At 59.2% G+C, this 24,232-nt stretch overlaps 11 protein-coding genes across 11 annotated transcripts; 5 read left to right on the forward strand and 6 right to left on the reverse strand.

The window, feature by feature from the left end:
• The first annotated feature begins 22 nt into the window (after positions 1-22).
• Positions 23-1,152, forward strand: BDZ90DRAFT_231141 (PRP38-domain-containing protein). The gene has a single exon (XM_025505734.1). The coding sequence runs from the start codon at positions 56-58 to the stop codon at positions 1,055-1,057; it is 1,002 nt and encodes a 333-aa protein (XP_025363753.1). The 5' UTR covers positions 23-55; the 3' UTR covers positions 1,058-1,152.
• On the reverse strand, positions 1,090-2,774 carry BDZ90DRAFT_139930 (hypothetical protein). The gene has a single exon (XM_025503453.1). The coding sequence runs from the start codon at positions 2,724-2,726 to the stop codon at positions 1,122-1,124; it is 1,605 nt and encodes a 534-aa protein (XP_025363754.1). The 5' UTR covers positions 2,727-2,774; the 3' UTR covers positions 1,090-1,121.
• Position 2,775: 1 nt separating this feature from the next.
• On the reverse strand, positions 2,776-4,943 carry BDZ90DRAFT_139933 (RabGAP/TBC). The gene is made up of 2 exons (XM_025503454.1): positions 4,536-4,943; positions 2,776-4,467 (listed from the first exon to the last, which is right to left on the reverse strand). The coding sequence occupies exons 1-2, from the start codon at positions 4,803-4,805 to the stop codon at positions 2,839-2,841; spliced, it is 1,899 nt and encodes a 632-aa protein (XP_025363755.1). The 5' UTR covers positions 4,806-4,943; the 3' UTR covers positions 2,776-2,838.
• A 151-nt stretch (positions 4,944-5,094) lies between these two features.
• BDZ90DRAFT_273976 (hypothetical protein) lies at positions 5,095-8,428 on the forward strand. Its single transcript, XM_025508822.1, has 2 exons — positions 5,095-5,617; positions 5,703-8,428. Exons 1-2 carry the CDS (start codon positions 5,142-5,144, stop codon positions 8,023-8,025), a joined length of 2,799 nt encoding a protein of 932 aa, XP_025363756.1. The 5' UTR covers positions 5,095-5,141; the 3' UTR covers positions 8,026-8,428.
• Positions 8,429-8,498: 70 nt separating this feature from the next.
• Positions 8,499-9,103, forward strand: BDZ90DRAFT_140025 (hypothetical protein). Its single transcript, XM_025503456.1, has 2 exons — positions 8,499-8,805; positions 8,904-9,103. Exons 1-2 carry the CDS (start codon positions 8,650-8,652, stop codon positions 9,069-9,071), a joined length of 324 nt encoding a protein of 107 aa, XP_025363757.1. The 5' UTR covers positions 8,499-8,649; the 3' UTR covers positions 9,072-9,103.
• Positions 9,104-9,727: 624 nt separating this feature from the next.
• Positions 9,728-12,228, reverse strand: BDZ90DRAFT_231144 (dihydroxy-acid and 6-phosphogluconate dehydratase). Its single transcript, XM_025505735.1, has 2 exons — positions 10,450-12,228; positions 9,728-10,368 (listed from the first exon to the last, which is right to left on the reverse strand). Exons 1-2 carry the CDS (start codon positions 11,895-11,897, stop codon positions 9,951-9,953), a joined length of 1,866 nt encoding a protein of 621 aa, XP_025363758.1. The 5' UTR covers positions 11,898-12,228; the 3' UTR covers positions 9,728-9,950.
• On the reverse strand, positions 12,051-12,558 carry BDZ90DRAFT_139994 (hypothetical protein). The gene has a single exon (XM_025503455.1). It carries the CDS (start codon positions 12,455-12,457, stop codon positions 12,203-12,205), a length of 255 nt encoding a protein of 84 aa, XP_025363759.1. The 5' UTR covers positions 12,458-12,558; the 3' UTR covers positions 12,051-12,202.
• A 219-nt stretch (positions 12,559-12,777) lies between these two features.
• Positions 12,778-15,827, forward strand: BDZ90DRAFT_231146 (hypothetical protein). Its single transcript, XM_025505736.1, has one exon. The coding sequence runs from the start codon at positions 12,820-12,822 to the stop codon at positions 15,397-15,399; it is 2,580 nt and encodes an 859-aa protein (XP_025363760.1). The 5' UTR covers positions 12,778-12,819; the 3' UTR covers positions 15,400-15,827.
• Positions 15,573-21,626, reverse strand: BDZ90DRAFT_140046 (hypothetical protein). The gene is made up of 2 exons (XM_025503457.1): positions 19,322-21,626; positions 15,573-19,241 (listed from the first exon to the last, which is right to left on the reverse strand). Exons 1-2 carry the CDS (start codon positions 21,545-21,547, stop codon positions 15,747-15,749), a joined length of 5,721 nt encoding a protein of 1,906 aa, XP_025363761.1. The 5' UTR covers positions 21,548-21,626; the 3' UTR covers positions 15,573-15,746.
• Positions 21,627-22,069: 443 nt separating this feature from the next.
• BDZ90DRAFT_231148 (hypothetical protein) lies at positions 22,070-22,419 on the reverse strand. Its single transcript, XM_025505737.1, has one exon. The coding sequence runs from the start codon at positions 22,328-22,330 to the stop codon at positions 22,100-22,102; it is 231 nt and encodes a 76-aa protein (XP_025363762.1). The 5' UTR covers positions 22,331-22,419; the 3' UTR covers positions 22,070-22,099.
• A 315-nt stretch (positions 22,420-22,734) lies between these two features.
• Positions 22,735-24,033, forward strand: BDZ90DRAFT_231149 (ubiqutin ligase-like protein). The gene is made up of 5 exons (XM_025505738.1): positions 22,735-22,808; positions 22,981-23,166; positions 23,279-23,486; positions 23,642-23,807; positions 23,895-24,033. The coding sequence occupies exons 2-5, from the start codon at positions 22,981-22,983 to the stop codon at positions 24,022-24,024; spliced, it is 690 nt and encodes a 229-aa protein (XP_025363763.1). The 5' UTR covers positions 22,735-22,808; the 3' UTR covers positions 24,025-24,033.
• Positions 24,034-24,232: the final 199 nt, after the last annotated feature.

Here is a 24,232-nt window from a genome sequence, read left to right on the forward strand (position 1 = left end):
TGCATTGAATCCGCCTGCTCATCTTCTGTCCCACTACCTCGATACCCCGGCAGCGATGGCCAACACAACGCGCCGCACAGCGCAACAGATCCATGGGACCAATCCACAATTCCTCATCGAAAAGGTCATCCGATCTCGTATATACGACTCCCTCTACTGGAAGGAGCACTGTTTCGCCCTCACAGCCGAGTCTCTCGTCGATAAAGCCGTCGAGCTTGACTGCGTTGGTGGAACGTACGGCGGCTCACAGCGGCCCACGGCATTCTTGTGCTTGGCACTCAAGCTGCTGCAGTTACAGCCGGAGAGAGAGATATTGGAGGCCTATTTAGAGGCAAAGGAGTTCAAATACCTCCGAGCCCTCGCAGCCTTCTATGTCCGCCTCACCTATCCCTCCCTCGCCATCTACGAAACCCTCGAGCCACTCTTGGAGGATTATCGCAAGCTCCGCTATCGCAATACGGACGGATCGTATCGTCTCACTCACATTGACGACTTCGTCGACGAGCTACTCACGCAAGAGCGCGTCTGCCATATCATTCTGCCTAGGCTGGCGCAGAGGAGAGTGCTGGAGGACGGACAGGAGAGGCTAGAGCCCAGGGTCAGTAAGCTTGAGGAGGCCCTGCTTGCCGGCGAGGTCGACGAGGACGGTGAGGCGAAAAAGGGTGGAAGTGACGAAGACAGTGACGGCGCAGAGGGGAGCAATGCGGCGAGGGATAGGTGGAAGGAGAAGCTCCGCAGGCGAAAGGCGGCCAGAGAGGCTAAAGCGGCAGCAGCAGCTGCTGCGGCCGTGGGAGAGCGGAAGTCTCCTTCACCTGTGCCTCTGCCATACAATGGGCAAGACGGTGAAGATGAGGATGTAGGGTACGCTAGCCAAGAAGAGTCAGACGAGGAGATGCGCGACGGGGAGCGTTACGTCAGTCGATCGCCTTCACGATCTCGCTCTGCCTCGCCAGCTTCGGAGCAGCGGTACATCTCGCGGTCACCTTCGCCGGCGAGCGATGCGGGGGATGGTGGCTATATCAGTCGAAGCCCCAGCAGAAGTCCGGATCGCGACTAAGTTAGCGGCTAAGCTCAAGCATCTATCACTCTACGCATTTGTATTTGTATCATGCAATCCATCATCAGACAGCAGTCAGATCCACTCCCCCATTCCTTCTCCTTTCCCTCTCTGCCTCGCGCCACACACCCTCAACGTCGTATCGCTTCCTCGCCTTTGGAGTCATGACGTGAACGACACACCAGCCTGCATCCACTAGCACCCATTCCCCACCACTACCATTGTCCCCACCTGCGGAAGGGGCAGCAGCCTGACGCGCTTGCCTTTTGCGGGAGGAAGCAGAGGTGGAGGGTAACCCCTCGAAGCGCACAGGGTGACGAGGCTTGCCCAAGGAGCGAACATTGATGGGCGAGCGAGTAGGCGCTGCAGCGGGTACTGTGGCTGGTGCTGTTGGAGTTGTGGCTGGGGGAAGCTGCTCCTCTCCTCCTCCAACGATGGTAGCAATATCCTCCTCCACACCTTCATCGCTCCTCCTCCTACTCGCCTCAATCTCCTCCCTCAATCGCTCAATCTCATCCATCTCCCTCTGCTCTCTCGTCCTCCCATCCCCCTTACCCTCCACCAAATCCTTGAGTCTCCTCGCCCCCTCACCGGCCTCTCTACCTTCCCCACCCCACCTGCTCGGGTCCGCCCTCAGAATCCTCCGCACGGCCTCGGGAGAGACCTTGAAGTGCTCCGAGAGGCTCGCGCTGTTCCACTTGCTTGGGTCAGAAGCATTCAAAGCGCGCAAACCATGCTGAGTCTCGCGGGAGAGAATCTTTAGGGGACGCCAGGATGAGGTGCCTAGTGGAGACTCTGAGAACTTGGAGCGCAACGAGGAGCGATGCGTTGCCCAGCTTGGCGTTTGGTGGTACGCTTTGGGGTCCGATTGGTCGTCTCCTTCCTCAAATCCGTCAGAGGGCGTCGTAGCACAAATCGCCCCCCTACCCTCGCTCTTCGGCCCAAAGGGGCTGCGCTCGTTGCCAGGACCAAGCAGATCGTCTAGACTAGCTATAACTCCCTTCTTGCTCCCTCCACCACCCTCGCCTTCCATTGGTGGTGGTCTGACCCTCCTCAACACCTCGCCGACCTCCTCCGCTACCTTTGCATTGATCGCCCCACCACTGTTCTCGCGCACAGTCACGATGACTACCCAGTCGCACCAAGAAGTACTGCCCAGAAGGGAGCGGGCAGGGATGACTACCCACGGGTCTGAGTCTTCGCCTTCTGTGTCGTTAAGCGTGAAGGAGAGGGCATCGGGCCGATGCAGCATTCCAGCTACTGGACCGCGAAAGAGATGAGTGTGCAGGATGGTCAAAGGGACGGGCAGGGAAGCAACATCGGGGTCGATGCTGATGTCTTCTGCTTCACCAGAAGCGGTTGCCGGTGTGGCCGTTGACCGAGGTGGGGGCGCATCTACTTCGAGCACTTCTTGATCTTGCAGGAACCAGGGAATTGCGGAAGATGAGGAGGGGCCGGAGCCAGCATTTGGATTGACAGGTGGTCGATTAAGGGCACGAGGTAGCGGGCGAGGGGATGATGTGTGGATCAGGGCGACTGGAACCGCGATGCGTCTCTTCGTGGCTGACGGGCACGTCGATCGCAGTAATGACGTCGACGGCGAAAGCAAGGTACGTGCCAGATGGCCGCGTGAAGACGAAGCTGCCGAAGAGGCGGCAGGCATAGTCATCTCGCTGGGTGTACAAAAGGTGTGAGGACAGGAAGCAAAGGACAAAAAGCTGCGCCACAACGAGGGCGGACTGAGCCGGCAAATATTGATACGATTACGTCAGCAGCCTACCTCACCCGCCAAGAGCACCCAATGGATCATCGACCAGAACAGGTCTATCTGGCGGATGTCGCGTTGGAGAAGGCAGGCGTGCGAAGGCTCGATGAGCCGATTTGGGCGCTGAGGGTATTTGTGCTTTGGAGGGCGGTGATGCAGAAGGGGGAGGGCATGGGGAGGTCGGGCCCGATGAAGCCGGATCCTGGCTCGCAGTTGGTGATGGTGATTTTGGTCTCTCTCCTTCGCCTTTCACCCCATCCATTCCGACCTTCTCGATCCAACTGAGGTCTGATGCATCTTTCCTGCCTGCCAGGATGTCTCGCACCCCTTTCAGCGCTAGCAGTGCTGGGTCAGGGCCTGCTGCTGATGACGACGCTCCTCTGTCGGCTTTGCTCTCGATTCTCGCAACGACGCCATTCAGCGCAAGAACAAGTCTTCGATCCCTTTCAACGTAATCCACCTCATTGTCACCCTCGACCTGTGGCACATTACGCCCCTCACTGACCGTCGTGTCCCCCGTTCTGCCCCTCCTCAGCCTCCTAGCCTCCACGTCGTCTAAGTTCCAACCGCTAGGGAAACCTGCTCGGTCTGACGACGATCTGTTGGCGGCAGTAGCAGCGGCCATACGAGTCGTGGCGCTTTGATAAGCCCACTGCGCCGTCTTCTGCGCTCCTGCAAAGGCTGCTCGTGAGAGGGAGGCAGAGCTGAAGGCCCCTCCCGAAGGGGAGGAAATCATACCTGCTGAGCTAGGGCGAGCGCTGAATGTGGTGCGCGCATCATCCTCAACTCCCTCTTCGCTGGGAGCTGAAGCGTGCCGCAGTGGGATACCAAGAATATCCTGATTCTGCACCGCGCATTCTACGCCCGTGGCTGGTGTCGGACGTGACTTGAGGAGGTTGGCTTGTTGAACTAGCATGCCAGAGTAGTGCGGTGCAGAGCCCATTTGTCCGCTCGTACCTCTACCGTCGATGTTTCCCGTCGCCTGCTCCAGGGGCGGCATCTCCCACTCCCTCATCAGCGTCACGAGCGCCTCGCTTTGCTCACAGGCGAGTAGAGTGCCCCTCATCCGCAGCAGAGCAGCTACGCAGGTCCACTGCACTATTCCACCCAAGTCAAAGGCCTCGCCGGCTGCCGTTGGCGTTGCCGCTGCCGCGAAGATTGCGTCCCACATCTCGAGGCAGTGCTGCAGGGCCATCTCCCTCAGGAACAGTAAGCGCAGCCACCTCAAGAGGAAGAGCTGCGGCTCCACTTCAATAGCCTTCAAGTGGGCATACAGCGCAGGGTCTACTCGAAGGAGCGAGGATCGGACAGCTTCAGTTTGCTGGGCCATCGAGGTGGGAGAGTAGAAGAGCGGGGCGACATGTTCCATCAGGTGGGAGAAGAGGGAGTACGCATCATCTTCTACGTGCTGCGCATCCTGGAGAGGGCCCGAGTCGCGCTGCCGTACGACGTAGAGTGCATAGGAGATTTCGTGCATGCCTTGCCTGTACCCTCCGCCTTCTTGGTGCTCCATTGCCCACACAAACAGGATGCGAGCTAGAGCTACTTCGTCGACGTCGGCTGGATTGTCAGGTTGAAGGCGCGAGAGGTCGAGCAAGATCTGGTCCAATGCGGCGAGAGAGGCGTAGTGGTGCTTCCATGGGTTCTGAATGGGAGGTACAGCAGGTCAGGGTAAGTATGGTACTCGGCACGTCGACACCGTGGAGGGCTCACATCATCGTCATCTCCCAGAGGATGGGCATCGATTGTCTTGAGCCCACCACTGGCTGCTCGCCGTGAGCCACCGGCGGACGCTGAAGTCGAAGGTTCAAGCTGGGCGATCCAAGATCCATCTGGCCTGCGACAGTGCTTCTCCTTGAGACGTCGATACTCATTGCGCGACACATCGAGATTGAGGGGCTGGCCGCCGGTCCAGAGGCGCGGCCATTCGAGGGAGCGGATGTGGAAAGACGCGATGGCGACAGAGCCATCGCGATGTGACATAGCTGACTATCTCCCCATGCCTAGGTAGTTTCAGCATGAGATTGAAAGCGATGTGAGGCTGCCCGCTGCTAGCCCGCTGCTAGCGTCGTCTCGACGACTGGAATCTATTTGTGACCTCGTGGGCCTCGTGGGCCTCCGTGCCGGCGTCAGATTGCAATCGGCTAGACCGGGGCGGAGGGTGGAGACGAGACGAGACGAGACGAGACAAGGCTGCGAGCGGGCCGTCACCTCGAGCTAATTCGCAATCAGAGCTCGCACGGCGCACGCTCTGCCTTGTCCCTCCTTCCTCCTTTCCACCACATTTCTTCTTCTCCCTTGCGTTGCGTAGCCTTTTCCATGTCTGGTCAACACAGACAACCGCCGGCCTCGATGGCATCGGCGGGAGCATCAGCGGCAGCGGCAGGCCCGTCGTCGCATCGTCGCAATGTGTCGTCGCACGACTATTCGGCCGCCTCGTCCAAAGCAATGCCCACGACAGGCGCGCGTACGCTACCCGGTGCAACGCCAGCCTTTGAGCTGTCAGAGGACCCACTATCATCGCCAACACAGTCATGGCGACCACTAATAGATGGTCATGGGCATCAGCAGCATCAGGTCCCCTCGTTCCACTTCTCCAGCCCCGCTTCTTCCCCGCACACGTCACCCGTCGTGGGAACATCAGCTGGTAGCAGCAGCAGCACCGGTGCATTTGCCAGTTTCACCCCAGAAGCCAGGTCTGGCAGTCTGAAGGGCAGCCGCAATAGCAGGCCGCCGCCAATAGAAGTCGATGCCACCTCGTCACATCATCGAGGTGCAATGGCGACGAGCCCAACGTAAGTGGCATCTTTCTGCTTGCGGGGCGTCACGCACGCTGACTGACCTCTTTGCTTTGCCGCCTTCGTCGTCTTGTCACAACAGCAACACTTCTCACCGGCATCATTCCATGGCCAAATCAGCACAGCCGCCCATGTCGGCCACGTACGGCGGAGATCACTATCACGCCGCTGCCGCAATGCGGTCCCAGACTCCTCCCGTCCGTTCAATGTCCGCGCAGAGCAACTCTCGCGATCCCAAGCGGCAGGACAGTTTAGGGAGAGCGGCAGTCAATGCAGCGCAATTGCTCATGGAGAGGATGGGAGCCCGAGCTTCACCTACCTTGTTCCGCTCGCCGCAGAGGGTCAATAGCAAGGAGCACGACTCGGACAGGGAAGAAGATGATGACGACGAGCATGACAGTAATAGCAGCAGTAGTGGAGATGAGAGGAGAAAAGGACATGGACGGGAGGTGTCTGCCCAGCAGCAGCAGAAGGAACGAGAGCCAAGGGATAGCTTCTCATCACATCGCTACACGCCTGTCTCGTCTGCGGGGCCTACGAGGAGGCCAAGCAGGGCGGCTCATTCGCCAAGACCGACTGAGGGACGCAAGACGCCAGCAAAGTATCGTCCCGATTCACGAGCGATGGCGGAGAGGGCAGCGGCAAAGGGAGCAGGTGGCCACGAGTCTCATTGGACGGCACCGCTACCTCCATCGTTGTCGGGTGGTTCAGTCCCAGAATCGCCATTTGGTCGTCAAGGAGCCTTCAACTATGGCGGTAGCGGCATGTCCGCACACTCGTCAATCCACATGGAGGACATGCTGGCCACTCCGAGGGCAGAAGCAGGTCCTTCACCGGCGGGACGCTTTGCCAGTGGGGCCAGCGAGGCATCCACCTCTTCTCCCCTCTTCGTTCCACAAGCGAGACGAGGCGCCATCAACCTCAAGCAACCCCGTCTCAGTGGGGCCTCTGATCGTCGCCGTACCAGCAAACGATCGAAGCAGCAACGCATTCGACGGCGGCGAGCAAAGCGGCGCACTCCTACCCGACCCTTCTTGGAGACGGTGGGCAGCACAATCGCAAGTGTGGCGTGGCACATGATCCACCCGATTCACACAATGCGCGTCCTCACCACCTCAGCCCGGAAGTTCTTACACGATACAGACCAATCCTTCCGCAATCCTGTCACCGGCGAGCGTGTGTACAATCCCGAGTGGCTCGGCGCCTACATTCCACTCTTGATATGGCTCGTGGTCAGTATCTCAAGCACGGTCATTGTCCTCCTGTTCCACACGCAAGTCTTCACCGCCCTCGATCAGCTTTCTTCAACCCTGCAGCGGTTGGGAACAAGAGGTCGGCTAGTCTTGGGCAGCCTCATCTTCCTCACCACCTTTCCTCCTCTGCCCCTCTACTCTACCCTCATTGTCCTCTGCGGCTTCTCCTTCGGACTGTGGCAAGGCTTCCTCATCAGCTACATCGCCGCCCTGTCAGGCGCCGTCGTCGTGTACCTCCTCAGCAAGACCTTCCTCCGCTCCTGGATGAGCGGGCTGCTAGCCAAGTCCGGCGGATTGAAGAAAGTGGTCCGCGCAATCGAGAAGCGCCCCTCTTTGCTCTTCCTGATCAGGCTAGCACCCTACCCTTACAATCTCATGAACACCCTCCTAGCTAGCAGCCCAACGCTCACATTCAGGACCTACTTCTGCTGTACGGCCCTCGCCCTGCCCAAGTTGCTAGTGCATTGCGGGCTCGGCACGAGCATCAAGAACTTTGCGGCGTATCATGGGGCAGACGCGGCAGCCAAGAATGGGGCGGCTGGTGCCGGCGGTCAAGAGGGCGCAGCCCACGATGCTACGACGGCCGAGCGCGTCAAGAAGGCTGCGGGCATAGTTGGCGTGCTCCTCTGCGTGGGCATCTTCCTCTACCTCTTCTCCGTGGCACGGAAGGCCGTCGACGAGGAGTTGGACAGCGAGGATGAGGATGAGGAAATAAGGGAAGACTCGAGGGAGATGCGCAGGAGGAGAAAGAGGGAGGGTGTGCTTGCCAAGGAGGGCAAGGAAGGCGAAGCGATGGATGGAGATGAAGATGAGGACCTTGATGATGAGGGAGGCTCCATGCTCGGCTCTGAGACGGATTCAGAGGACTTGGACTTCGATCTGGACGATGACGACATGGACGATCTAACGACGCAACCTGCTACTGTGAGCGGTGGCGGCAGCAGCACTGCTGGGCATGTCAATGGCGGCTCTTCGTCAGAGACGGCCAGGCTTGGAAGCTACGAGGCCGTCGTGCAAGGGAACGCCATGACGGGCAGCTCAGAGGAGCAGGATCACTTCCGCATCGCCTCACCGGATCAGGTGGATGACCAAGATGAGGACGATAGCATTGCCCTCATGGAGGCAAAAGCAGAGCGGGCTTGCCGGGGCTGAAGGTAGCCTGGAGAAGAAGGCTCACAGGCGATTTCTTGACAGACTCGATAGATAGAACCCAAGACCTCAACAACGACGCAGCGCATACGACTTGACGCACCCTTCTCTACATTCTGTGTACATAGCTACAGAGAGACTCCCTTTCATCTCGTTTTCGGCTCCTCAGTTTCAACTCTACTGTAGACTTTATTCGCCTCCGCCTCGTCACTTCGTCAATGTGAATGACTCAACATCGCCTCGCACCGCGCTCGATGTCACCAAGACGATCGCAGTTGAGGCGACGGGGCACTGGATGCTTCCTGAGCGGCCGAGGGCGGCAAAGGCGCGTGGGACGACTATTCCAGAGTAGATTGCGAGCCGCAATCAGGCGCCGAATGGAGGACAACGATCCCACTGTCATCATCATGGCGACGTCCGATGTCTGTCGCTGCGACTGCTCTGGATCGAGCCTTCGTTGGAACGGCAATGCATGAGCGACGAGGTCGACGGGAGTGTTGCGGTAGACTTCGGATGAGGCAAGAGCACATTGAATGCCTACTCGCCGCACGCTTCCTCGTCATGCCTTGTCAAGACGCATCGTTCTAATTTTCTCCTTCGCCTCACCACACTCTAACACTCGTTATCATGCTACTTCCCCTGCCTGCCTGGTGCACGCTGATACCTGCTCGGAGACATCGACCTAGCGGCCATGTCGACACACCGCTGCGCCTAATGCTCGTCGCCGTCATCTTCATCCTCGCTCTCTTGTACAGCTCATCACTGGCTGCAGTCATACCGTCTGTACGTGAGATATTGAAGGCGATGACCTCTTGTTGCGGAGCGGGGAAAACACTGCTATGCGCAAGCGAGCTGACTCTACATAACCCATCCCTTCTCAGCGTACGCAGTGCTTGACCAACGGCACCGGTGGTTGTCTCATCCAAGACATATCGGAGAAACAAGCTTTCAAGCACTCTGCAAGCGCAGTCATCAAGGTGCGTTACTACGGCATCTACGTATCTCCGGCGCCTGACATCTTGCCGCGATTGTTACCTGTGCTGCCGTAGTCTCCTAGCATGGATAGCGAGGCACTTGGTCAGGCTGGCTCTGACGCTACTGCTGCAGAGGTCTCACTCGCCGTCAATGCCACTAGTCTCCCATGGCCCGGATGGATGCCTAGGGCATTCCACTCCTTTGCCCCTCGCGGTGTAAGTAATTCCCACGAGCGCCCACACATGCTCCGCAGTCACGAGCTGAAACGTCGCGGCGTACGTACAGTGCACGATCTCCGGCACTGTCAAGACATGTACCACTAACGGGTCGGCGAATCCAAAACCTTGCGAGCAATACCCTTCTAGAAAGGTACGTTCCCCAAGCCCGCATTGCACGCCTGCCTGTGCAGCTTTGTGCCGTGACATGTAAAGGCAGGAGAGTTGACTGACATCGACCCCCCGGGTGCCTTGAACAGTGTCCTCCCCCTGCTCATAAGAAGACAGCTCAAGCCAACGACTCATCGGCCACGCAATCCTGATTCAGGATTACGAAGGCCAAACCGTGACGACGTCGTTCCCAATCAATTCAAGGTGCCTGATGCCCGCCTCTAACTTTGATAGTCACCAGATCTCTGCCTGGAGCAGATCAGCCTCGTTCGAAGTCGAGCTTCTTTAGCCAATCAGCCGTCTACTAGACTCCTTGCTGCAATCTCTAGAAGAACGCGTCGAACCATTCGATGTCGATCGCGTCGTTTCTGCCGTACCTATGAATAGTCACCCAGTCGCATCATTATGGCGCTGAAGCGACTTTTGCCTCGAGTACAAGGAGATTCCTGATTAAAGGCTGCGCCGGATACTCCAGCTTGCCAGTCTCACCTCCTCTCCTTTTCCGAGATCCAATGCTCCATTGCAACGAGTCATGCTACACTTTACACACGCCCGCCCCCACACATCTCAAAGGTCAGGCTGCTGCCTCTCCAAATCCGCGTCCGTGATCGCGCCCCTACTAGCGTCCCCGACAAGCATCGTGTACTTCTTGAGATGACCAGCAGTGAACCTCAATGGCCTAGGCTTCCATCCCTCCTTCCTCCTAGCCCACTCGGCCTCATCCACCTCTGGGCAGTCGATAGTGTTACTCTCCGCGTCAATGACCACACGATCGCCGTCCTTGACGAGACCGATGGGGCCTCCGACCTGAGCCTCGGGCACGACATGACCGATGACGAAGCCGTGAGATCCACCAGAGAAGCGTCCGTCCGTCAAGCAAGCGACGTCTTGGCCGAGGCCGGCGCCCATGATGAGAGAAGTGGGCTTGAGCATCTCCGGCATGCCGGGGCCGCCCTTGGGACCCTTGTATCGGAGGACGACGACGCTGCGCGTGTGAAGAAGGGGGAGGAAGGTAATGTCAGTACAGCAGAATGGATTGGATGTGCTTCTCTGCGGGTATACGTACGTCTTCTCGCCCTTCTTGATCGTCTTCTGCTCAATGGCCTTGACCAGCTCGTCCTCCGTGTCAAACACGCGAGCCTTGCCCTCAAAGCGTAACCCTTCCTTGCCCGTAATCTTGGCCACAGCTCCACCGGGTGCCAAGTTGCCCTTCAAGATACGGATATGTCCCGTCTTCTTGATCGGGTTGCTGACGGGACGCAGCACATCCTGACCTTCGGGCCACTTGCCACGCTTCTCGACCCACTCTGCACAGTTCTCCTTCAACGTCTTGCCCGTGACGGTCATGTGGTCTCCCTTCATGAGACCCTCCTGAATGAGGTAGTGGATGACAGTCGGGACACCTCCGAGGGTCTTGTAGACATCCTCCATGACGTACTTGCCCGAAGGCTTCAAGTCGGCCAGGAAGGGTGTCGAGTCGGACAAGCGCTGGAAGTCGTCGATTGAAACGTCTACCTCTGCTGCGTGGGCCATGGCGATGAGGTGGAGGACGGCGTTGGTCGAACCGCCAAGGACCATGGTGAGGGAGATGGCGTCGAGGAACGCTTCGCGAGTCATGATGTCGCGCGGTCGGATGTTCTTCTCGAGAATGAGGCGAAGAGCTGAGCCGACCTTGTCCGCCTCCTCGAGCTTCTCGGGATACTCGGCAGGGAAGGAGCTCGACCCTGGGAGAGACATACCCAGAGCCTCAATGCAAGATGCCATGGTGTTGGCGGTGTACATTCCACCGCATGCGCCGGGACCAGGGCAGGAGTGACGAACAGTATCGTATCGCTTCTTCTCTGCATCGGGCGTGCCTCCTTCGGCGAGGTATTGACCGTATGACTGGAAGGCAGAGACAATGTCGAGGGTACCGGAGACGGAGCCGCATGCTCCAGGGCGGATGGTGCCGCCGTACACCATGATACCGGGTCGGTTGAGACGGGCAAGACCCATGATGACACCGGGCATGTTCTTGTCACAGCCGGGGACAACGACCATTCCGTCGAGCCAGTGACCGCCTGCTGCTGACTCAACGCTGTCTGCGATGAGGTCGCGGGAGGGGAGTGAGTAGCTCATTCCGTCTGTTCCCATTGAGATACCGTCTGACACGCCTACAGCGCCGAACTGGTATCCCGTGAGACCTGCATCGACTACACTCTTCTTGATTCGTTGACCCAATCCAAGCAAGTGGGCATTGCACGGGTTTCCCTCGTACCAGATCGAGGCAATGCCGACCATTGCGCGCTGAAGGTCCTCATCCTGGTCGATGCCCTCGGTGGCGTAGAGCATTGCCTGCGATGCTCCCTGGTCCTTTGGGCGGGTGATGATGCGCGAATGACGATTGATGTCTCCCGGCCCGGGGCGAGAAGGACTGGCATAGCGGGGAGGGGAGCTGGTAGCGAAGGAGCGACACTGTGTGCGGGCGAGGGAGAAGGAGCGCAGTGAAGTGCGCAGGAGCGACGTCGACGCCATGATGGGCGAGCGAGCGAGCGAGCGACGAGGGGTGAGAGGAGAGAGGAGGAGATGAACAGGTGTGGTCAAGTGTTGGAAAGTGTGAGCGCGTTTTTGGTTGTCTGCGAGTCAGAAGAAGGCCGGCTTCATCCCGCGCTGCCTGCCAGGACCTTTTTTGCAGCGCCTCTGCAGCCTTGCTTGCGCCCACTCGTCGACTCACCCCATTTGAAATGCCTCCCGCCGCCGCCGCCCCCGCCGCCGGTCCGCCTCGAGAGCGACACTCGTCGGCATGTTGGCACGCAGAGCCATCGTCGTGATCTTCGATGTCACGGCACAGAGGTGGCGGAGCAGTATTGGTAGACATGGTGATGATGCAGTCGCGTCAAACAGGCCACGGAGAGTGACAAAGGAGGAGGAGAGATGATGTGGGAGGCCACCTCGCGGGCGGGAGCAGCGGATAAGCCGGCAGAGGACCGTCGACGTCGACGCTTACTCGCACAGCCGATGACCGAATGAGCATGTGGTAACGCGAGCACACGACATCGCAATGAGATGGTGGTTGCAATTAGCTGGAATGCCATGCAGCAAAGCTCTGAGTCAATAGTCTCACCCGCCAAGCTGGAAGATACCGTTATGCCTGAGGGGACAGCTGAGGTGGGGCCAGGATTTTTGACTTGGCACCTTCGCAGGCTCTGTTCGGGTTCTTCGAGCAGTTCGCGATGCCAAATCAACACGATGGGCTCGACACATCAATCTCGCAGCGACGAGTGACCACCGTGGCTATCATCGATGTAGTCGTCGTCGTGCCTTGCCGTGCTCGACGAGAATTTGCCTTGGCCAAGGCGAAGGGGAGCGGAAAGGGACGGCCAAAAAGTTGACCAAATGACTGCGTTGCTTTCTTCTCGTCCTCGCCTCACTCTCGACCCCTCGCTCGCCCACAGATATGAGCGCAGATTCATCCACATCGTCTCCTGGGACCACGAGGCGCATTCATATCTCCCCGCTCGATCCCACCATTCACACTCGCGAAGCCCTTCTCAACCTTCTAAGCCCGCACGCCTCATCCGTCTCTCTCTCCTCGTGGCCTCCCAAACCAAATGGCGTAGGCCAGCCACGCAACTATGTCCATGCGACCTTGCGCGGCGACGAAGTCAAGATCAAGAAGGCCGTTGCGAGGATAAGCGGCAGTGTGTGGAAGGGCACAAAGCTGTGGATCAGGGAGGCCAAGCGCGATTACAAGGGAGGGTATGGAAGTGCCGAGGAAGCGGGCGACAAGCCTGCGGACGCCGCAGAGAGCAGTAAGAAGAGGAAGAGAAAGATTGCCAAACCCTCGAGTCGTCGAGAGCACGAGAGCATCACCGATATCGTGACTGAGGCAGGCGTCAAGGAGGGTAAAGTCTGGGGTTGGAAGCTCACACCCGCAGGCCATCTGCTGCGACCCATTCAGATGCGACCCTCTCATCCCCTACCGCCGCAAACCTCGTCGTCATCGTCGCATATAGAGGCATCGACGTCAGGCGCCAAGAACATGCGGCGCAAAAAGAAGAAGAATCAGCTCGCTGCCCCGCCGAGCAGGGCAAGGAGAATGCTGATCGATCCAACGAGGTATGGGGCTGTTCATCTCGGGGAAGGGTTGCTTGGCGACGATGACGACGTTGCGACGTCACACGAGGTGTGGGTGTGTGAGGAAATGGAAGGCACTGACGGGGAAGAGGGCAAAGTCAGATGGGTCAGACAGGGCAGTGAAGGGATGGAAGTGGACGAAGTCGTAGTTGCTGGGCAGAAGCGCAAGGCAGGCGAGGAGGTTGCGATCCTCGAGCACGACGAGGATGCAGCATCAGAGAGCAGCGTCGCCTCGTCCTCGTCGTCATCCTCCGATGTCTCGTCATCTTCTGAATCAAGTGACTCGGCATCCCGTTCTGCAAGCCCGCTTCCAGCTCAATCAGCTGACCTCGCTCCGGGCAACTTCACACTCGACCCTTACGATCCGGATGAAGAGGATCGCTTCTCCGATGGGTATGATGAAGGACGTGGCGATCCAGCGCGCGCTGCGGCTGCATCCGACGCTCAGCCCAGCGGCGATGAGACGGCCAGAAGCATGAACCTGATCAAAGAGATGTTCGGTCATGGGTGGAAGCCGAAGCAAGCTGGTACGGTGCCCCAATTGATTCCGCAAGGGGAGGAAGAGGACTCAGAGGCAGAGGACGAGGGGGAAGCGGGAGGTGCCTGGTGGAAGAAGCCTGCGCGGCCGAGCGTGGCGCCAAAGAAAGCAAGCGCGGTGCAATCGATGGTGGCAGAGCATCAAGAGCAGGACGACGAAGAGGAAGAGGATGACGGAGCGGCAGGAGGCGCTTGGTGGAAGAAACCGGCTCGTCCGAGTAAGGTTGCGAAGAAGGAAGAAAGATCACAGGAGCCAGCGGCTGCTCAGCCTGAGAAATCTGCTCGAGCTCAACAGCAAGCGAAGCCGAAGGCGGAGGTCGTTCGACCGAAGAAGGTGGAGAGTCCTTCGCCCCCCGCGCAATCGAAAGATGAGGAGAAGGTAGCTCCGACGCCGACATTCGTGTCCAAGCAGAGAGAGACGGCGCTGAAAAAGGATGCAAAGAAGGCAGCTATCTCTGTCCCAAAGCAGAGCGAGCCGCAGCATGCGGCTGTTGAGCAGCCATCGGTGCCTGCCGCCCCAGCTGCGGCACCACAGCCTCCTGCTCAAACTGCTCCGGCCGCAATTGAGCCAAGCTCAGCTCCCAATGGCAGCACAGCTAGCCCACAGGCCCCTGCTGCGGGCTCCAGGCGAGCCGCCCTCATGGCGAAGATGCGCCAAGCGCAGTCAGGCAGCCAAGATGCTTATGGCGCCGCCTCAGCGTCTTTCATGCCGGTTGCCCGCTTCGAGCCTGGAGTGCCTGCGGCCGCCATTGCAGCAGAGCCCGCTGTAAACGCGAGTCACGCTCAGCCGGCAGAGGAGAAGGCAACTGCTGTCGAAGAAGCACCAGCAAAGGTCGTAGACCAAAACGACGCTTCCTCTGTCAGCAATGCAGTCGCTCCTCCACAGGCCGAGTTCAACGTCCGCATGGGAAGCCTCAAGGACATGTTCAAGCCGCAGGAAGGAGCAGGCGGTTTCTCCCTCATGGGCTCGCTGCTAGGCGATGAGGAACTGGACGAGGGAATGGACTTTGATGCCGCGCCGGAGAATGACGTCGTGGAGGAGATGGCCAAGGGCCGAGCCGACGAGGACTCAGCCGCCAGCAAGCGCAGCGAGAAGAAACCCACCTTTCCACCATCACAACCCTTCTTCCCTACCTTCAATGAGGACATCGACGGTGCCTCCCGTCCTTCGGCCGTTCAGCAGGACGACGATGATGACAATGACGACGTACTCCTCTCTTTTCTACGCCCGGACACAGAGGAGCAAATGAGGGACAAGTGGGAGCGGAGGAAAACGGATCTGACACAGGATTACAAGCGCAGGCATCGGGAGGCGGTCAAGAAGGTTAGGAGGAGGGGAGTGGTGACGTCGGGGAGGGGATAAGCTCGGTTGAAGCAGAGGGGAAGTCGTGCTTGCGATTGATTGATGAACGAAGCATGGCTTCGCCTTGCGTGTCCCACAAGATGAATGGCTTGAGGACAACGGGATCCACCATTCGCCCTCCTTGTTTTGCAGTACGATTCATCAAACTATTTGCCAGCACGCGTTGGGCAGCAATGAATGGGATATATTCTTGTCCGATGCCGAAGCAGGAGTGAAGCAAGAAGGGTACAAGCAATGAATCAGAGCAGAGCCGACGATGGGAAGGAGATGAAGGCGAAATAGAATATCTACAGCAATTCCGCTGATCCGCTGAGAAGATGAAGGGGCGTCGAAGAGAGAGGATGCGATCACATCGCCCGACCTGGCTGGACATTCGACTCATCAGCGTCCGCGAACGCATCAGCACTGGTGCTCGTGTTCAAGCCTCGAGGAGCAGAAGAGTTCAAAGGCATCATCTCCACTTGCTCTCCACCGGCTGCAGCCTGCTGCTGTTGCTGACGCTGCGTCCAGGCTTCGTGGGAAGAGACGACAGTCGCTTCCCCAGCAGCTGGGTCTTGCGAATCGTCTGCATCGTCGGCTCCAGAGATCTCGTCACGCAGCTTCGAGGGCTTACGATTCAACTGGCGAGGTTGGGCGTGAAGAGCTCCGACGGCCGCGCCAGGCCCCGAGGTGGTGGACTGCCTCTTGGAAGCAGACGAGGCCCCCCTGAGCAAGCTGCTGCGTCGCTTGGGAGCTTCTGGCTTGCTAGGGCCCAAGGTGGCCTCGCTACCCTGTTGGGCCTGCGATCGTTGCGCCGCCGCGAGGTTGAGCGCCCTCTCATGCCTTGACATGATCGCGCTGCTTGCCGTGCTGAGGGAACGAGTCATGGTGGCGTTCCCTTGCGACCGATTGCCCGATCGCCTCGACTGAGACGGGCTCATTTGCCCTGGCGATCTTCGGTTGCCAAACTCATCTATCCCCTCCTCTACCTCACCCTCTCCCTCCGCTGGTGCCTCTAGGTCCTCACCACCAGCTCCAGCATGGGAGATAGAGCTCTCCCTCCTGCCCCGACTCAGCGAGCCCATCCTCTTCTTCATCGAGCTCTTCGCCGAAAGTCGATCGCGGATGGAACGCCTACGCTCCTCCTCAAGCACCTCAGCCTGCAGCGCCTGGCGCATTGTGACGACGCGACTGCTCGTCCGCGTGCCGCCAGCTGTGGTCGTGCTGCGGATGCTGGGAGCGCCACCGGCAGAGATGACGCTGAGGTTTGTAGCACGACGCTGGTGCTGCGGTGTGACTGGATTGCCCGCGCTGGAGTAGCGGGCATGCGTGGGAGACGAAGGACCGCTAGTCGCCATGGATCCGGCGGAGTGGCTTGCGACCATAGCTGTCGAGATGTGAGGGTGGTCGCGCTGTCGCTGCGGGTCAGGGGCGAAGTGGGTTTTGCGGGCCTCGGGGCTAGGTGGAGCCGCCACCGGTGGCGCTGCGGCTGTCGCTGTAGCTGCTGCCTCGAGGTCAAGGGGCTTGCGCTCCTCGACTGGACTGGCCGTGAGCGGCACAGGGTTTTCACGCCTGAACTCCTGGTCGGCCTGAGTACGCTGTTCCGGCTTCGGAGAGCGAATGCTCGATGTAGACACATTACTGATAGCAGGACGCAGTTCGTCTCCGCCGCTCAGGCGAGAAATCCCATCGACATCGGTAGCGGCAGCGTCGCGCCTGATAGCCTTCCTGTACTCATCGAGTACATTCTTTGGCAGACTGGCAGAGGGATCCGCCTGTTCTGCCTGGCTCGCATTCTCTTCTTGCTCGAGGCGCTGAGCCAGTGCCGTGCCCATGACGATCTCTTCGTCTCCTGCGATCTCTCCGATGCGAGAGACGGATGTTGCACGATCATCATCCGCGTCTCCGGCCTCAGCGCCGCCCTCGAGCGCAAGTGTTGCCTCATCATCGTCCCACTCGCCCACTTTGCCTGCGCCTCCGTCCGACGAGACGATCGCAGGGCCGTGCCACTCGATCGTGTCGCAGAGATTGAGCGGAGCGAGCGGATCACGGGGCAGCCAGAGGAAGGGGTCGAGCTCGCATGAATAAAAGGGGTTGTTGTATCGCGCTTGATTGTTCGGGGTGTCGTCCCAGCGAATCTTGGCGTGTGGACGAACCAGAGGGCCGTCTTCCGAGTCGTCTGAAAAGTCGTCGTCCTCCTGGTCCTCTCCCTGGTGAGCGAGCTTCGCATTGCCGCCCATGCCAACATCTTCTTCAGTGTCCTCGTAGTAGAAGCTCGCTTCGTTGATGTGCGGAGGCACGCCTGAGAGGTCAGGACTGAGCGGTTGCGCAAACGAGGCGCTGTGAGTGTGCGTCATCGTGCCGCCGGTCCCATCCTCTGTGTAGGCCTGGGATCGCATCCTCCTTGCGGACGCCATCGAGGCCTCGCGCATGCTACGACGTACGTGGCGTGGGGTGCGTGGCATCCGGCTGAGACTAACCATAGAGTCCTCCCCGTCCTCGTAATCGGCGTACGCGTCCTCACTGGGCACAGGTGCGTGATTTGCTACGGCTTCAAAGCCGGAAAGGAAAGGCGACTCGGGCACTGCGGCCTCATTGAGCCTGCTGCGGGTGCTTGCGCCTCGAGTCAGGCCGCCGTGAGCCTCGATGCCATTGCTGCTGGCGCCGCGTCTCGTCGAGCCGTTACGGTAGCGCAGCGAGGCATTTGTCGGGACGCGGCGATCTGTGATGGTGCCAACCTTGGCCCGCTTCTCGACGGTGACGCTGTGCTTAGCCGCCTCTTCCTCTTGCTGCTGCAAGTCCTTCGTCGAATCGGCACGCATAGAGCGATCGAGATTGAGGTGCATCTTGGCGGCGTGGCCAACCTGCTTCGTTTCCACCCCAGCCCTACGCACAGCAGCTACGGGGCGATGAGCGACGAAAGCTGCCGTTGCCATGACGGGGTTCTTGACAGGCTGGCCCTTTGCTGCTCGCGCAGCAAGGTAGCTGGGCTGATCGGCGCCGTTGGCGTGGAAGGAGTCGTGAAGGTGCTGCCAGAACTTGAGGAGGCGGCTCGACGTCGATGGAGGCGTGGCGAGGGAAGGATAGCGTCCCGAGGCTCGCGCGTCAAGGGGTGCGGCTTCACCGGTACCAAATCCTTCCTCGCCGTAGTCCTTGTTGGACCCAGAGCCCATGACAGCCTGCGAAGACGAGGCAATACCACAGATGGCGTTGGCCTCTTCATCTTCGATGGCGCGGCACTGGCTTTTCCACAGCTTGGTTCCCAAGATCTTGAAGCCGACTGTGACGGGCAGCAAGATGGCTGTGAGAGCGATGTACGCCCTTTGCTGGTCCGTGACGGAGAAGAAGATGAGAATGACGACCTGCGCCGTCGTCAGCCCGTCCAGCGTGAAGCGGAAGAGTCGAATGAAATAAACGGCTCCCTCCTTCTCCATGAAGCGTCGGTAGTAGACGAATGCGAAGTTCTTCTTGAAGACGATCATGGCAAAAAAGAGGTAGATGAGCGCGAATGGGATGACCAGCGGGTTCAAGATAGCGAAGATGAAGACGATGGTCATGATGAGGATGTGGAATGGTAGCCAGTAGTAGCGGTTGAAGTTGCGCGGCAGCGTGCGTAGCGCTCGTGCTCGCGGCGTCGTCGCCTTGTTGGCGCTGAGGAAGTGCTGGAGGATTGGGATCATGAAGCCCAAGAGCTCGAAGCCGGTATGCAAGGCTAGGGCGAGGATGAGGTAGGAAACGAAGAATGGCGCCGCGGTAGGAAACGCGAAGGCGATGTTGTCCAGAATGGTGTTTTCGCCGCCATTGCTGCCGATCTGCTGGAGGATAGCCTCGACCGTCGTGACGCCGATGCAAAAGAAGATGACCTGCGTGCGGCAAGGAAGGGGAGACTGCGGTCAGTACTGACATGTGGCACTTCTCCCGGCGATTCGCTGCCGCTACTCACGATGTTGCACACGATGAACTTCCAGTACCTGCACAGACACTGGTCGTAGAGCGCCGACCATGTCACAAAGCCTTGCGCTCGCTTCGAGATCTGGAATACGAGCTCTGGGATCGACATCGTGATCAAAGATACGACCACGGTGGGCAGGGTGACAGAGACGAAAGCCTCGAGCTGCTGATGCGAGCTGAAGAAGGCCCTAAGACCAGGGATGACGATCTTGAGGTTCTGCACCGAGAAGAGTGCCGTGGAGATCAGCTGGAGAGGAATGCACCAGAAGACCGTGAAAGCCCAGAAGAAGGCGTTCACTCCAAATCCTCGCACCAGGTCACCCGTGAAAGACGTGCGCATCAGTCGATCCCAGTCGAGATCTTTAACTTCCGGCGCCATTCGTACTTTGACGACGATCTGCGAGTTGAGCTCACGCCAGACCATACGCGCCTGACGAGGGTCACGCAGCGTCACAAAGGCCGTGCTGGTGGCCTCGTATTCCGTGGGCGGTCGAGCGCGCATCTCGGCGACGAGCGCGGTGAGGAGATTGAGCTTCGTTAGGAGGTAGTCGATGGTGGGCACCTTTTGGCCACGGAACAAAGTAGACAGGCTGGTGACGGGCTGATGAGGGTCGAGCAGCTCGCGAGGAACTTCGGCCAAAGCCTCCCAGACCGTCTCTTCGTCTAGTGAGGCCTTGGCATCGCCTGCCGTCGAATCGCGCTCTGCTCTTGGCAGGAATTTGGCAAGGCGGTCAGCGAGGTCATCGAGCGCTTTCTTGCGCTGCGACTCGAGCGCCTCATTGGCAGCGTCGCTCTCGACATCTCGTGCCGTCTCGCCGGAGTCATTCGACCCATCGCCCTTCTCGTGGGTCTGCTTGCCGTTCGAATCGGCGTCCTTGCGCTGCTTCTTCTCCTGCTTTGCTCGACGCTGCGCCACTTTTTGCAGAACAGTCTGAGCCAACTTGACGTGAGCAGCTTCGAGGAGCTGAAGTATGTCTTGCCGCCTTGACAGCATGGCACTCAGCTCATTCATCTTGCGAACAAGTACGACAGTCTGGACGGGGGAGCGCAGATGGCGTTGCGGCAGGAGGTCCGGCTGAGGGCCCACTGGTTCCGTCGGACGTGCCTCATTGCCCTTGATTGTGGCGACGGTCATCGTGCCAGGCGCTGCATCGTCGAGCTGTGTTGAAGACGCCTGCTCATCTGAGTCATGTTCGACGATGCTGCCTGTCCTGCTGTGGCTGGCCTCGCTGCCTGTCTCGGAAGCGTCGTCCGGACGCAAGAACTCCTCGAAATACCTGCGAATGCTGGCTTCATCCCTCATCGTCGCAGGCAGATTCGTGACCAGGAGGGTACGTTGGCGCCAGCCTTCGCTGTTGTCTGCATCTGTCGGCAACCCCTGCATCCGTCGCAATGGCTCTGCATGATGGCGATCGTCGAGATCCGCAGCGATTGCCTCCTGACGACGCTTCTCGCCGGCCTCGTCGATGCCTGCCTGGCGATCCGTCCTGATCTTCTCGACGAGCCTGCGACGAATGGCAAGGGAGCCCTTGCCGATCCACCAGAGGGCGATGAACCAGGTGGCGGTGACGTACCAAGTGAGGCAGAGGTGGATCCAGAGGAGCTTCCTGCCTTGGTCGTTGGGTACACGCTTGCACTCGGACGAGGTGGCGGAATCAACGCCCTCGCAGCCAGGGCCGGGGATGGTAACAAGGTAAGCCAGACTTGCTCTGGACATGTCTGTGATCTCCACACCCTTGGAGAAGCGGAAATGGATGGCCAGGAGGATGGGCGCTGTGGTCAAGGTTTGCAGCAGCATCCACCAGACGCAGCCGCGAAGGAAGCGGACGTAGACGACATTGTCCATGCCGCAGTGTGTTGCGTAGAACCAATCGTCGAGGCGGAGTGACTGCCATGTCCAGGCAAGAGGCCATTTCGCCAGGGGCGGTGAGGGATTCGTTGCGTGGAAGGTACGAGCGTGATAGAGGTGGCCCATTTCCCAATCTTCTTGAGTATCTTTCTCTTTACGACGACTTGCTATGCCAACGCCAACGTCATCGCCACCTCTTCGATAGTTGGACTTCCAGAAGGGGACGAAGCGTTTGCGTGGCAGGCGCTTCATCTGGCGCAGCGACTCGAAGCCCAGCAGGCAGGCCCCTCCCACGGCGCCCATGATGATCACCGTTGTGATCAAGCCAGAGAAGGCCGTGTTGAAGTTGCGTGAGCGGAAGTCGGCCATGGTGAGTGAGCGTCAGAGGAGGGAGGAGGTTCTAGAGGAGAAGGGGAAGGTGGCCGAGGAGGGCCTGGTGGCCAGGTGGTGGCGAAGTAGTAGGAAGATTGCTTGAAAGAATGACCGAATCAGCAAGTCATGAGAGGTAGATGTGGCGGCGCCAGCTCTCAGCTAGGGTGGGGCTGTGTACCAGCGGGGAGGGATCGATAGAGGGTGATGGGAGTGATGAACGCGGCGCGACAGAAAGATGATGAAGAGCTGTGCGGCCACTTTCGAGGTGAGAATGAGAAGAGGAGCGCGAAAGGAGCAAGCAACACTCTGTAATCGACGTCAGTTGCTCGTCGGAGCAGTCGAGCGGATTTCGCTTGGCCTCCGTCGCCTCCTTTCTGGATTCGGCGCCTGCATGAGCGACCAGCTGCAGCAGCCCGCCGGCGAGCGAGTCGAGAACGAGGCGATGACGATGGGCGGGTAGGTGTGCGCAAGTGGTCAGGGTTTCGGGCTTTGCGAGGCGAGGCGAGAGGCTATCATCGCGATGAGATGAGTAACATTAAGGGGTGTTTCTCATTGGCCTGTTAGTCCGCGAGGTCTCCGTGCCATCAGCGTGTCTCTGGCTCGCTCGTCGTGCTGCACCCTGATCAACACACACGCTGCTTTGTTCAGCCTGGCCTGCTTATCCGCACCCCGTCGCAGCGCAGGGCGTCGAGCAGCTTCGAAGACGACGGCGGCGGCGGCGAGATGAGAACAAAGCAGGGTCGCTCGCTGGGTCGCAGGGCTACCACGAAGTTTCGCCATTTCTTCCATGAGCTCGATTCGCTCTACGATATTCGCTCGATGATATTCTCCTTCGACGAAAAGGCGCCGCTTCAACGTACGATAGACGGCAGAGGCTGAGACTGAAGAGGAGGGGGGCTTGCCTCGCGGGCGAATTGATGAGGCGGACGGGGCTGGCCGCCTCTGGCTGTGGAGCCGGACTGGCCGCCCAGAGTATCTCAGCGCGGCTCGGCGGCACTAGAGGAGTGTGCCAACTCGTGCGGACGGACCACTCTCCGCCTCCCCGCTCGCTGCTGTGCTGTGTGGCGGTTCGATAAGCGGGCGGGCGGGCGGGCGGGCGGATGGATGGCTGGTTGGCTCAGGCTCAGCTCATAGAGCAGGGCCAGACACGCCAACTCACCTTGACTCCCTACCACCACCATCAATCAATCGATCCCACTCGACCCATCCGCATCACTACCACCACCACACCCAGCACACCCCTACACATCTCATTAAGGTTAGTACACTTCACACTACGCCACGCCACGCCTCCCCGCCCCTCCCCCCTCCGCCATCTGCCATTTGCGGCCTCCACGTCACGTTACGCCACGCCACCCCATCCCCTCGCCACGTCGTCCTGCCATGCTAACACCTCCTCCCCACCCTTCCTTGACCCTGTAATGCTCCAGATGCAGATTTTTGTGAAAACGCTGACCGGCAAAACTATTACGTTGGAGGTTGAGTCCTCGGACACCATCGACAACGTCAAGGCGAAAATCCAAGACAAAGAGGGCATTCCTCCCGACCAGCAGCGACTGATTTTCGCTGGTAAGCAGCTCGAGGATGGCCGTACTCTGGCCGACTACAACATCCAGGTGAGTTAGAGCTCAGAGCCAGCGACGCGCGCCGCCCGCCTCGACGCGTCCTCGCTAGTACCTCCCACCGCAGCACCCCGCTGACACCTCTCCACCCCCTCCTCGCCCACAGAAAGAGTCCACTCTTCACCTCGTCCTTCGTCTACGAGGTGGTATGCAAATTTTTGTCAAAACTCTGACCGGCAAAACCATAACTTTGGAGGTCGAATCGAGCGACACGATCGACAACGTCAAGGCAAAGATCCAAGACAAGGAAGGCATTCCCCCTGACCAGCAGCGCCTCATCTTTGCGGGCAAGCAGCTCGAGGACGGCAGGACCCGTGAGTAGCGAAGCGAGTGGGAGGTGCGTTGCTGCTCGTTACCGTCGACTGACGCGGCCTCCTCCCCGCCTTCCCCCGTCCCTCCCCCCTCTCCTGCCTCACCCTCCCACACCTCCCACACCTCACGCACCTCCCACACCTCACGCACACCACAGTCGCCGACTACAACATCCAGAAGGAGTCGACGCTCCACCTCGTCCTCCGTCTTCGCGGAGGGATGCAAATTTTTGTAAAAACGCTGACCGGCAAAACCATTACTTTGGAGGTAGAGAGCAGCGATACGATCGACAACGTCAAGGCGAAGATTCAGGACAAGGAAGGGTAAGTGCTCCTGCGGTAGGAGTTGCTAATGTGACGGGCTGGTAACACTGACACCGTGACGCGGTCGCGCTCCTTCCTGCGCCCCAGAATTCCCCCTGACCAGCAGCGCCTCATCTTCGCCGGCAAGCAGCTCGAAGACGGTCGCACGCTCGCCGATTACAACATCCAGAAGGAGAGCACGCTCCACTTGGTCCTCCGTCTGCGTGGTGGTCAGTGAGAGGGAAGGAAGCGATGATGGCGTGACAGGCACGTGATGCCCTGACTGTTCTTCGCCTCTCTTGTCGCAACGCCTTCCTCTTGTCTCCCCAATCATATATCTTCACCCCCTTTGTTGCCCCGACCTCGTTGCTGAGAACGTGTGCAGGATGTGTCGTTGTTGCTGCATGAGCGTATCATTTAGTCTTCGTCGCCGTCTTCGCTGCGTT

The sequence above is a fragment of the Jaminaea rosea genome (genome assembly GCF_003144245.1).
Source record: "Jaminaea rosea strain MCA 5214 unplaced genomic scaffold BDZ90scaffold_3, whole genome shotgun sequence".
NCBI lineage: Eukaryota > Fungi > Basidiomycota > Exobasidiomycetes > Microstromatales > Jaminaea > Jaminaea rosea.